Source organism: Crocodylus porosus, unplaced genomic scaffold (genome assembly GCF_001723895.1).
Source record: "Crocodylus porosus isolate Cpor-Errol unplaced genomic scaffold, CroPor_comp1, whole genome shotgun sequence".
In the NCBI taxonomy this organism is placed as follows: domain Eukaryota; kingdom Metazoa; phylum Chordata; order Crocodylia; family Crocodylidae; genus Crocodylus; species Crocodylus porosus.
The window spans coordinates 9,326,655-9,340,265 of record NW_017728886.1 but is presented as its reverse complement, the minus strand read 5'-3'; the positions used below and the strand labels follow the sequence as shown (position 1 = coordinate 9,340,265).

Here is a 13,611-nt window from a genome sequence, read left to right as displayed (position 1 = left end):
TAACAGCAGCCTTCAATTACCTGCCGGGTAGTTCTAAAGCAGATGGAGCTGCACTGTTCTCATTGTGGGCAGATGACAGAACAAGGAGCAATGGTCTCAAGTTGCAGAAAGGAAAGTTTAAGTTAAATACTGGGGGGAAAAAACCTCACTAAGAGTGTAGTAAAACACTAGAACAGGTTTGCCAGAGAGGTGGTGGAATCTCCATCCTTGGAGATTCAAGACCTGGCTTGACAAACCTTGGCTGGAATGGTCCTGCTCAGAGTTGGACTAGATAACCTTATGATCATCTAGTCTTTCAACACTCGTTTTCTAGAATTCCTGCTGTTGCTTTCTGCTAGAAATTTGGGTTCAAGCATCATTTTGACATCTCCTTGGTTCTTACTGAGTCCCAGACATTGTGGATAGACTGTAACTGCATATCCTTAACTAGCTGATCTAATGAATGTCCCCTGCTAGAGTTCATAAACATGATGATAACCATACCTAGCTTACCTTTAGCTCTGGCATCTTAAAATCATGACGAGAGGAGTTTTACTGTTACAGCAATCATCCAAGGTTTCCCACCTTAAGATCCAATTCTAGTGCAAGGCTTTTATATGCTTTCCCCAGCTTAGAGAATGATTTATTACTAAGTTATTTGCAATTTTCGATTAGAAATTCCAGAATGGGGAATGCCAGTGCTAAAGTGGTGCTTGCAGCTACAGCTAGAGTGACAAACATCTAACTAGGCTAGCTTAAGTCCTTAATGCTCCTTAAAATTGAGCTGCTTTTACATTCAAATTTTGAATTAGACTATCCTTACCTTAGTCATCATTTACCTGGAGAAGGAAAGTTTTGAGCATGCTCTGAAACCAGCAAAACTGAACACAGAAATGCATGACCAATAGCTTATGTTACAGGACTTTTATTTCATCCATGTTAAGCATCACATATGTAAATTCACATCTAGAAAAAATAGTTTTTTGCTACTGTTCTGAGAAGCAATTTAAGGATTATATAATGAAGTTATAGATAGATTGAAAATATTTCAAAAGCAGAATGCCCTATACTTAGTACTTACAATACACCTTGCTGCATGAGCAGGGTGGCTGAAATCCTTTCGCCCTCAGATACTCTGTACTGGTGTTGTGCTTCCTAGATTTTAGAAGAATTTAAAGAAGTTTCAGGAAATTCTTTATGCCATGAGAACTTCCACCAGTTGACAGTGTTAAGCCCTTGTATTATGACTTCACCTACAACCAGAACCAAAGAGCTATTCACCAAGACAGGCAGACCCCCAGTCATCTTAAGTGTTGATATCAATCTGCCAAATGAAACCAATCCTTCTCTGGAGATTGATAGATAAGTAATGCTGGGTCTCAGTAAAGTACCCCTGAATGGAAAAAACATGTTTCTTGCCATGCACAGTGCTTCAAGTAGGCTGCATTTTCAATTTTACATGTACAAAACTAGACCCAATTTTCTTTATTTTTAAAACAGTGATAACAGTGATTGCATCTGTGATCAATGCCCATACAAAAAGAGAATTGGGTCTATTATGTTTAAAAATTCCCAGAAGGATGGTACCTGAGCTATGAAATTGGCTGAATAGTAACCAAGTTACATGGGTAAAGCAAACATTTACAGATACAAAAGGCATAGACTTATAGAAACAATAAGTCCTCAACTTTATAAAAGCAGTGCAGACTGTTGCACAGAATGTTTATTCCAGTGTCTTTACCCTACTGCTTTGTACCAAAAATAGTTAGGAGCTGGGAAAAACAGAAGAGATTAATAAAAGTTAAGTTACAAATCCATTCACTGCTTCAAAGTCTATTAGAATATCAATTTTCTATTTAAAAATGATCCCATAATCAATTTCATATGCACCTTAGAGCTACCGCTTTTAATTTATCAAGCTGAAATCAAATTCAATGTCCAACATGCACCAGAACATTCCCTTTGCAACTTCTTCAGTAAAATAGTCTTTGCAAGACAGCACCATGTCTCACAGTGAAATGAATGCCAGATCACAACCGCTTACAGTTTTAACTTAAGCCACTCCCTTCATTTCCTGCTAAAACAATGTTGTGACAGCCAGGTAGTCCATCTCTACACATCCCCAAGAGGCAGGTGCAAGGAACTTTCCTCCAGTTCCCAAACAAGCTAAATAAAAAACTCTTTTAAATTTTTCATCACACAAACCATAGATAAAAAAAATCTGTAGTGATAGTCTAAAAATGGGAAAGATGCTTTTGGAAGGAACAGGCCTGAATTGTAAAAGTTATTTTTCAGCAAGTCAAAATACTGAGAAGCATTTTCTCCAATGCTATAAAAGATACTAGGAAAAGTGGTAATTAAAAGCTGTTTCAAGCAAAGGCAACTACAGTATTTTACATATTAGAAAGAACAAATTAAAAGCAAACATAAACTTCATTATACGTACTGACAGTGGAAAAATGCAAGTCTTCCTATCACTGGCAGATTATTCCATTTTCTGATTTGAATAATATTTAAATGAAGTTCAATGTATTGCATACTGCTGAGAAGCAAGAACAATAGGACAAGTACTGTCGGGGGAGGGGGAGGAAAGGGGCTCTATGCTTTCCCAGTATATTTTTACAGCACTGCTTATAGTCTAACAAAATAGAACAGCTGCAATTATCAAGGGATAAAACAGCAAATGTTTGAGTTGCAGTAGGACAGCATGTGGCAGACTGATGGCAGAAGGAGGCATCCTTTCTAGTGCTCATCTTGTGTCACTGCTTCTTTGGGTTCCTGTGCCTGTTCGTTGCTCTCAGGGTCCAGCAGGTTAGTGGCTGATGGGCTGTCAGCACTGTCCAAAAGTAATTCTGTTTCTTGAGCACTGGAATTTGTTCTTAGTGTTGTTGTTGAAGTAATGTCATTAGGAAGAACAAAGGATGGTAATGGGGAAACTGAAGGCATCAAATGGTCCATCTCAGACTGTGGAACTGCACCATCAAAACTGGTGGCTAATTCTTCAGGGACTGACATTTTGACATGTTCTAAGAAAAAAAAAGAATTCCTAAATCAAAAAAATGCATCAAATAGGCAGACTGGGAAGTAGCAATGCAAACTTACACTCACACCTTAACTGAGTGGTATGTGTGGCCCTGGGCCTGTGACTAGTGCAAGATGTGGCCCCTGCCTGCACCGAGGCTGGACACTCCTGACTTAAGCAAAGTTCTACCCCCTCTTTCAGAAATTAAAGACTCCTTGTTCACTGATTTCAAGCCTGTTATCCATTAAACAAATGAACCAACTGCTCAGTTCTGAACTGGGGTAATCTTAAAATCCTGAAATATACATTTTAGGATGGTTTGTATTTCTGATGTTTCAGTCTCTTTGAAAGAGGGGAAAAATTGTTTTCAAGCTAAAATCATGATCTGTTCTTTTCTGAAACAGGGAGAGAATCAAAAGAATGAAAATCTTTATGAAAGAAAACATAGATATGAAGTGTTAAAAGAATACAGTTTCACTACAGTCTGTTATTCAACTACTTGGAATCTAACAAAAAAGTCTCATTGCAATAAAGAGTTACAAGATCTGGATATTAAATTTTTGCACCTTAACACCCAGACATTTTAAATATGAATCCTCACTTTTAGGAAACCCTAAATATAAGGTTTCCCAATACAAAACCCACACACTTACAACCCACACTTCCCCATCAGATTTGGAGGCCTTTGGCTAAATCAACCTGCTCATTTTATTTCCCCTCCTTTGGTTTTAGTTGCATTTCTTGTAAGGTTTTGCAATTGAGAGTCTCTGCCCAAAATAAATAAATTGTACATGTTCTCAAGAAGCATAACTCTGCTTCTTGAGAACAAGGGTCTCCTGCGTGGAACCAAGTGAACTAAACAGTCTGACCATTTTATACACGCTTACCAAAATAAGCAGCTGTTCCACTATTCATTAGCCTTTCATTTTCTGACAAAGAGTCTTCTGTTGACAAGTTGAAGGGAATAGATGGAGATGTATTTGGCATTTTTGTTAAGTCCATAAGTTCAGGAAATGAAGTTCCAGACATATCTAGAAAACCTAAACAAGTAAGAACAAGGTAGGATTTAGCTTTAAACTCAGCTATAAGTATTTTTCTGGGTATAAAATTTCATATCTGGACTCCTAGTCAGTGAAATTTTCCCTTGGAAAAAAGGCACAAGCTAAAGTTGCTGGAACACCAAGGTTTGCTCCTGCTGCCTCTGTGCCATACCCAAATAAATACCCCAGCTACTCACTCCCACTCTATGTGCACTAAATCCCCCAAAAAGTCAAGCAGTCATTTTTATAGAAGCCATAAGCAGGTGCAAGCCAGAGACTATACTATGGGGCACTAAGCAGCTGCATGACCTTGTTTTGAGGAGTGCAGCATGATGAATTGGGCCACATGGGCAGCACACATTTCACAGCAGCATTTCTGGTTGCAGCACAAAGACGGTGTCCCAGAAAATCAGTCATGCAAAGTACCCTTCTTCAATTTGTAAGGGCCTGAGCCAAAGCCAGTAAAAAAGTTTCCACTGATTACAGTGAACTTTGGATCCAGGTGATAATCAAACATGTGAATGTCACCATTCTGGAACAAGGACAAGGATTTTTATTGGACCAGCTATCTGGAGAGCTGTTGGACAAGCTTTCAGGCATCAGACCTTAGACCTGAAGGGCACTTGATGCCTGGAAGGTTGTCCAACAGCCCTCTGAACTATATAGCTGGACCAATAAGAGATACCACTAAAAATCCTTGCCTCTTGTATATATCCCAGACCATCATGGGAACACCACCACTCCAATCCTATCACAACTCTGTAGCTTATTACCTTTGATTCCCTTGATTTTTAAACAAAAATATGAGATCAAACGTCTTCTATATTTAAATAATGATGGATTGGAGTCCAGAGAGAAGTGAGAATTAAGGAGGTATATATTCAAAATAGGCATTAATACAAAGATCCTACCTGGATCCATAACTCTTTGGACAGGAGGAGGAGGAGAAAGGGAGCTTTCCCTTGAAAAACCACTCATTTCTTCATCTGTAGATGGCTCCAAGTTCATAATATTTTCAAAGTTGTCATGTTCTGTGTTAGGTGCTAACAGCGGAGCCTAAACACAACAGGGGGAAAACACAACACATCTTTTTCTTGACATCTAAAAAGACCCATAAATGAACGCTCTGCCCCCTATTCTCAAATATAAAAGTTATAGGGCTGTCAGCTTGAGATCCCCTCCCCCCAAGATGCATCTCTTTAGATTCAACTGCAGGATGAGATAGAGACTAACACACCTCAATCCCATATGGTTACTACAGAATCAATATCAAGCAGTTAAACAGGCTAAAATATACCATGCATGAAACACTGCTTAGGGAGCCCAGACTTATACAAGAATGGTCTTCAAAGGTTAGATCCATATGCAGCACTTAACCCAAATTATAGGATAAAGACACATAAATCTTGCTGAATCTAGGGTATAGAGGAATTATAACCATGTCCTCGATTATAAATGAAAGAGTACTTGTAGTAGTCCCAGACATCTGGGGGTTCATCTCTCACTGACCTTCCCCTCTCTCATTGCCTTATACCTTGGACTCAGCTTTCACTCAGCTCACTTCCATACTAGCTAGCCTGTTATACATTCATAAATGCCCAGATATAACTTCACAGAGCACTCTAAAGAGATGCATAAACTTCTTACCTCCATGTAGCCATTGATGGAGGGTACAGGTGGTACAGGAGCTCCATCTTCTGAGGGCAAGGGTGAAGGTGGTATGCTTTCTTGCTTTTTCTTTGGCAGAGCAGGTTGTGTTGGAATTCTGTGCAGATAGCCATATCCAATGCCACATCCTAAACTACATGAGAAGAACAGAATAAAAGAACCTGGAGAGACTAAACATGCACTTTTGCTCCAGCTGATTAGACAAATGGTTTCAGTTAGGAATGCTGAAATAGAAAGCACAGAAAACTTTCAAACTTCTTAGCGCACAGAGGCAATATTACTGCTGCAGGTAGGGCAGCTGCTATTAAACAGAAGCAACAGCAATGCCCCAGAATTTCTTTGCGCTTTGGCTTTAGACAAACAAGACTCAAAAGTGGAAACATCTTAATTTCCATCATCCTTATTACAGTGGTGTTTTTCTGCTTTTAGCCTCCCACAAATCTATTCCAAACAAGACATGACTGCAGGGTATATAAAGCCCAAGCCTTCTATTATTTAAGTCAGAGTTTTGCTACTGGTTTCAACAGGCAAAGGATTAGACCCACGATATGCCAAATTCACACTTCTCAATTGTTTTCCATTGTTTAAACATTAGAGGAGAGCAGTTTATGGGAGTTAAGGAGAAAAAGGCTTAGCCAAAAACAACAAATTGAAATTGCCACGTAAAAACAAGAATTTATTTACAAAATGCAACTTATCAGTACCTTCCTTCTCCACCCCAGGCTCCATTGGGTGTTACAACTACCTCTCGACAGGAATCTGTTTCAGTATTGTAGACCATCAGCTTCAGTGGCTTCCCTTCATGGGAATCAATTAGGGAGAAAAAATCCTCTGACTGATAAGACACAAAACACACTTAGTTAACTCTCACAACATTTTATCACCAACTCCCCACTTCAAAGAGCCATTTTTAAAAGGGAAAGACCATACTCACTACTTCCTATTAATTCCTCCCTTTAAGAAATCACAGATATCTGATCTCAAAGGCAACTAGATTCATAATCTAATACATGGGTGCTAAACCTCTGGCCCACAGGCCAAATGCAACCTCCGAAGCCTTGGAATCTGGCCTTGCATGGCTCCCCACAGAACAGGCAGTTTGGCAGTGAGGCAATAGTGATAGCTTATACTAGGACATGCCCCCTCCCCCTGTGCAACTGGTTCAGGGACAGGCTCCCCCCGCAACCACAGCTAGATCAGGGGCACAGGTGTTAGGGGTGTGCAAAGCAGGCCGTATTTGATTCAGATTCAGCCTCATTCGGGGGGACAGTGATTTGGATCACTGTCCTGATTCAATTTGGCCAAATCCAAAGATTCAATTCCAATTCAGAGAATTGGAGATTCTACCACAGACACAGCTTTACATGTTTCTTCTACATACCTCGAGGTACCAGGCATGGCTCATGAACATTGAGATGGTGGGGCGCATGAAGTGTCCCATAGGAGTGCAGGGAACTCCTTTCACACACCCCTAAGTGCTTCTGGTCCACTTCCAGGTCTGCAGCTGAGCATGATGGGGACCCCCCTACCCCCCGACAGTGTTCCCGTGGGACACTCCATCCGCCCCACGATCTCAGCATTCATGAGTCACCTGGTACCTTGAAGTATGAGAAAAAAGAACAAACTTATAAAGCTATGTCCGAATCCTCGAATTTCTCCAAATCAAATCAGAGGCTTCTGATTCGATCTGGAGAGATTAATGGGTCTCCTGATTCAATTTGGATTTGGAGATTCGGCCACCAAAGCGGGCCAAATCTCTGCTGAATCAAAATCAGCGACAGCCTACGGGCTGTCCTCCTCCCCACTCTGAGTGGCCAGGCACCTGCCTCAGGTGCCACACTGGGTCAATCAGCCAGATCTGGTCCATGGAGGGATCAGGCACTGCCCATCCAGCCTGCCAGACGGAAAGGTTGAGCACCACTGATCTAGTATAAAGGGGTCATATAAAGAGAGCTGTCACTACTACTCAAAGCAGCCGCAACTCTTACCATGTTTTAAATGCACAAAATACATCAGTGATTAAGACCATGCCCTACCTCCTGCAAAATCTGATCTGATCCAACAATGTAGTCCGTGTGGGGTAGCAGGCCAGCCAGAGCTGCAGGAGAAGCTGGCTCTACATCCTGGAAAACAATTACAGGTCACTTTCCTTTGCAGTTGGGTAAAATAGCAGAAAGTGAAAAATATAAGAGTGACAAAGGAAGAAGATTTCTCTTTAAATAGATTAGAATTTTCAGAACAAGATACATCTAGAAGCAGTACCTGGCTGTCAAGGTTCATTAAAATTCAACCAGTTAAAAAGTCAATACAAAATCAAAGTGCAATCTCTTCCTAAACCTCAATATACACATCAGCAAGAGAAGAAAGCAGTCACAAGAGGAGTCAGTTTTTGCTAGAGACACTTCCCAGAATCTTCTGGTTTTCCACAAAGCTAATACTGATTTTAACTTTAACAATAAAGGTTTTCTGCATGCTTTTATCTGGTTTTTAAATAAAGTTCAGCCATTCTAAAGAAGCCAATTCAATTGGAATGCTTGTGTTTTGCTAACAATTCTTCACATGCTAATAAAATGCAAATTAGAAAACAAAAAAAGTGATAGATATTCTGGAAGAGGGGTGGTGTTGATACTATTCATTTCCCAGGTTTTCATTCCCCAATTCCAAAGGAGCTCCTCCCACTGGCTGAAGCAACTTAAAAAAGCTCCTGTTCTTCCCTTCCTCCAATTTCAATAGTCTTGGTACTTTAGCAAGTAAATGTGAACTGAAAGTAGCATTGAAAGGCTCTGCGTATTAAGAGCAGCAAGCCACTAAGCAGGCTCTCCAGCACCACCAAAGCTTCATTCTCCTAAGAATATTCTTAGGGTCACAGGGTCCCACCAAATCACGAGAAACAAAAATTCCCATTCCAATTCAGAGACTCATGAAAAAGCTCCTAAAAATTTGCAAGGGCATCAGGCACAAAGGGCCAGAAATCAAAATGTCACCTTTCTTCTGAAGGATAATGAGACTATTGCTGTTCCAAAGAAATCTCAGGAATTTGAACTGAGAAACCAAGGGCTCCCATGACTTCATGCAATTTACTTCACTGATAATTTTGCAAGGAGGGTAACTAATTATGCTTTGAGATGCTGAGTTTATATAGCGAGTATTATATATATACCAAAAGCCACAGACTTTATTTTTGCTCACCAGAACATGCCACACGTGCTCATTGGCTCCTTGGAAACTGCAGAACCTCACGCTGGCTCCGAGAAGCCCTTGCCCTCCCCACATGTTGCTGGGGATCACCTCCACCTCACGCACTCTCATCATTTTTGTATTATAGACCTCCAGCTTCACGGCCTTCTCAACATTCGCTTTCAGCAGGTCTTTCAACATGTTGTTTTCTTTATTCTAAGGAAAAATAAATACTCCTTTCTAGATGGAATCAGACATGTAAAAACATCAGGTTTCAGAGAAGCAGCATTGCAACACCTGGGGCTTTGCTGCTGCCCCCCACAACAAAACCATTTCCATTAGATGTACAAGGTAACAGAGTCTAATCCTGAGCAAGGTTATTCACTACTGCTCAATCCCATTACTATCACTCCTCCATCTTCACTTTCTTGTCATGCGAACAGAACAGCTTCAGTCAATTACAGGAGACTCAGAGTATGCATGCATATCAAGAGACAGTGCTATTTATCAGTGGTGCTCAACCTATGGCTTGCAAGGCCATGTCACCCAGCCCATGGGTCTTCCCACAGGTCCAGTATTTGGCATGAATGGTGCCAACATTAACTGCCACTCCCCTGCTGCCAAATTTCCAGATCCGTGGGGAGCCCCTGGCTAGATTATGTGACCCTATGCTGGTACAAGGGGGCCAGGCCAATGTGAAAACCTGCAAACTCAGCCCATGCCATTCATCCAGCCTGTAGGGCCAGAAGATTGAGCACCATGCTTTGTATGATGTCTTTGATCCTTTCCTTTCCCCTGCAACGCAACAACTTTGAAAACAGGTATCTTATAAAAGTTAGTAGTAACTGGTTATAACTTAGTTATAAAGTTCCTTATAGCTATCACTATTTCCATCCAGTTAATGGAGTGACTGGTCCCTCATTGCATTATATTGCAATTTCCAACAAGATATCCAGGCTCATGCAAGCAAGGAAGGCCAAAGGAATTTAGTTTCCCTCTCAGTGGCACAAGGCAGATCTTCACAGTTGTGAGGATTTATTTTGTGTTGATCAAAGAGTAAAAAAAGAAAGAATTTGGCCTATGACACCTAAGAGTTTTTTTCTTTCATAAGAAATGCAGATATGGATTGCATTCTCTACATCTAGTGTTCAGACTGGTGACATGGCAGCTGCCCGCTTGTTAATGATTATCTCTCATGTTTATCCAAGTGTTAAAATAAATAGTTTAAACAAGTGTTGAGATCCAACCACCTGCAAATAAGTGATATTTAGCCTACAGCAGAAAAAACAGCTGGAAAGAATGCTAAAGGATTAGTCCTTTAGTCCACCAGGGAGTCATGAGGCCTAGAAAACAGGCCACATAGACCTAGGGACTGTGGAAGTACCAAGCAGGTCATCAGTGAAAGATTTTCTAAACATTATTTTAATACCAGTCCAGGTTCAGATTAAAACCCAGGACCAGTTAACAGAGTTCACCAAGGGAGAAAGACAGTAGTACTGACTTCTTGGTCTCCGAGGACACTGCACCACAACTCCACCCCAAAAACCACAAGCTGGAAGAACCCAGCGAGACACCAAGGCAGCCCAGCATGGAGTCAAAAAGCACCACAAGGAAAGAGGTATAGGAGGTCCCAAACACTGCTTTCCTTTTTGCTGTACAAATTTTTGACAGCCTGACCCAGGTCCTACTAATTTTAATAGAAACCAGACCACATCTTGGGTCATGTCTAGTTTTGCTTTCTGTAGTTTTTCCTACAAGTTTCTAAAAAAATAAGGTTTTTATAAAAACAGCCTGGCACAAACTTCACTCTCAGGGTACTGCTGTATGGCACAGACATACCCACTATCAGCTCCAGAACTGGATGCAGTGTAGCTTTACTAGTACAGCTTTACTGGTATACGCAGCCTAGTAGACTTTGCTGAATGCTTCTGGTTCCAGAGCCAGCAGGGAGTCTATATCTGCATGATACAGCCTGGGGCTGTACAGACAAATCGTTACCAGTTTCTTCCCTGTATCAGTGAAGTCTGCTTCAACTGAGGGACAGCGGCAAGTCCTTCAGCATGAGTAACATCCGTTTCCTTCTCAAAAGCAAAAAGACTTCACAGTCTCCTTTCACAGGAACCCTTCACTTGAACAGGGGGAGGCCTGGGTTCCTTCCCTGCTGCAACCAAGTTTTGAGCAGCCATAACATGTACCAAGGTGGCATGCATGAGGTCCAAGATAGCCACAGATCATACCTTGAGACAACACTTTGAGAGGCTAAACACCAACATTTGAGAATATTCTAAGATTAATTTTCTAGTCAAGAAAAAAACTAAGGAATTTGAAAGAAAGGAGGTTAGTGCTTAGCCAGCCTCCAATTGCCAGTTTGCATCATAAACATATCTAAGCTATTTGCAATCCGAGCAGAAAGGCCACAGATTAAAGGAAACTCTATCTTTCTCCACAGTGGGCCCTCCAGGTCATGATTCAGGCACACTGGTAGAAAATAATAAGGATGCTTGCAATGCTGCCACTGGGATTAGGAGAGCTTCAGTCTCCAGTACTGACAAATCAGTACCCTACATGGGCACAAAAATGTAACATACATTTTAAGGATGAGTCTCTTCCAATACTTACTAGTCTGGTGTGTCCTATTGCGATGATAAAATCAAAGAAAGGCTCCAACCCGGCCTGCTGAGCTGGAGAGTTCTCTTGAACCTATAAAATTGTACAGTTTCAGTTTACAGTACTATACAAACAATCTATAATAGTTAACATACATCATGCACCAACAGTACTTGATGTGGTCTGCAGATCTAGTATCAGAATTTGGATTGAACCAAATGAGTTAAACTCATTACAAGACATCTGTGGAAGGATTTCTTGAATGGTCACACTAAACAGAAGGCTACTGAATCAATTGCAGAAATCAAAACAAAGAATGCGGGATCTATAATTATGACTCCTGTGTGGCTAACAAAGTTTGGATATTTTCTGGCAGCATTTTTCTATACCACACTATTAAACGAAAGGAATCTGAAGATACACCAGATGCTTTTGAGAACTGGATAACATTACTCTGTACACTTTGTCTTGGACATCTTGTAGTTTATAGTTTATTAGGTTAGGAACAAATCATAGGAAAGTAGGGCTGAAAGGGAATTCACAAACTCATCCAATCCAGCCCCCTGACCAAGGAAGCATCAACCCAACTAAACCATCCCAGGCAAGTGTCTGTCTAACTTACTCTTGAAAACATCTAAGGATGGAGATCCCACAACCTCTCTAGGGGTACTGTTCTACCACCTGATCACCCTTTTTGTCAGAAAGTTCCTCCTAACCTGCAACCTTCATTTCCTCTGCTGCATCTTGAGGCCACTGCTCCTAAGCCCGTCCCCTCCAGCCACAGAGCAAACCCATCTGTGTCCTCTCCATACTGCCCTTCAGGTACCAGAAGGCTGCTATCAAATCCCACCCTGTCTTCCCTTCTCCGGACTAAATAACCCCCTGCTCTTTCAGCCTTTCCTCACAAGTCACGCTTCCCAGGCCCCTGATCATTGCTGTCGCTCTGCGCTGAACTCTGGTATGTCCAGAGGACAAAAGCAGCTTCCATGGCCATAAAACCGCTCACAAATTCCAGGCCTAAACCCCCCGCCCCATGGCAGCCATAATTTTGCACAACACACTGCCGCCACTCAGTTTTCATCCCACCACAGGATGCCCCTACTTCCCAGACACTTCTCAGCCTGCAGCCCAGACAAGGAAACAGAAACACCCTCAAGACACAGAGGCACCTACAGCCGAAGACCACCCCCGTTCACCTTGCCAGCAGACAAACATGTCGGCAAGGGATCAAACGACCGCCCTATACCTGGGTTCCACCAAATTCATAGGAACAACAACTCTCCAGTCCCATTTAGAGATTCACAAAAAGCCTCCTAAAATTCAGGAGGGCATCAGGCATCAAGGCCCAGAAATCAAAGCGTCACCTTTCTTCTGAAGAATAACGAGAATGTCACTGCTCCAAAGAAATCTCAGGAATTTGAGCTGTAAAACCGAGGGCCCCCGGGACTTCATGCAATTTACTTCAGTGAGCATTCTGCAACGAGGGTAACTAACCCCGCTTCGCAATGCTGAGCTTATATAGCCAATTTTGTAAGAATAAGCTCGTTGCTCCAAAGAAATCTCAAGCATTTGAACTGCAAAACCGAGGGCCAAGACAACCGAGAAGTACCCGACACACCCTGGGGCGGCCACGTTAAACCAACCCAGCCCTAAAGCAAACAGCGCGGCTGGCAGCTCGGAGCGAGGCCTGGCCCTGCTCCAGCCCGAGGGCCGCGGTGCCGGGGGCAGAGCGCAGCGCTCCCAGGCCCCCGCGGCGCGGCGCCAATGTGTGTCGGCTCCGAGCGCCGCGGAGCGCGTCACGGCTGTCACGGGCGCAGCTCCCCCAACCGTCACCAACCGCCGCCCCCTGCTCAGCCTGGGGAAGGGGGGGGGGGGGCTTCCCCACAACTGCCACCAACCGTCGCCCCCTGCTCAACCTTGGGGGAGGGGGTGCCCCTACCCCGTGCACGTGGAAGCCCTCGCTGCCCCCGGCCGGCAGCTCCGAGCTGGAGCTCAGCCCCATGGCGCGGCTGCAGTGGCGGCGACGGCGGCGGCGGCCCCGCCCCCTAGCGTTGCACCACCGCAGGCCTGAGCGAGCGAGCGCCGACCCCGACTGCGGCTCTAGCCTGACTGCTCCCT

At 42.8% G+C, this 13,611-nt stretch overlaps 1 protein-coding gene across 1 annotated transcript; it reads right to left on the bottom strand.

Annotated features, from left to right (window-relative positions):
• Positions 1 to 884: 884 nt before the first annotated feature.
• GORASP1 (golgi reassembly stacking protein 1) lies at positions 885 to 13,557 on the bottom strand. Its single transcript, XM_019530180.1, has 9 exons — positions 13,433 to 13,557; positions 11,506 to 11,586; positions 8,899 to 9,102; positions 7,746 to 7,832; positions 6,414 to 6,544; positions 5,689 to 5,842; positions 4,953 to 5,097; positions 3,889 to 4,041; positions 885 to 3,005 (listed from the first exon to the last, which is right to left on the bottom strand). The coding sequence occupies exons 1-9, from the start codon at positions 13,493 to 13,495 to the stop codon at positions 2,722 to 2,724; spliced, it is 1,302 nt and encodes a 433-aa protein (XP_019385725.1). The 5' UTR covers positions 13,496 to 13,557; the 3' UTR covers positions 885 to 2,721.
• Positions 13,558 to 13,611: the final 54 nt, after the last annotated feature.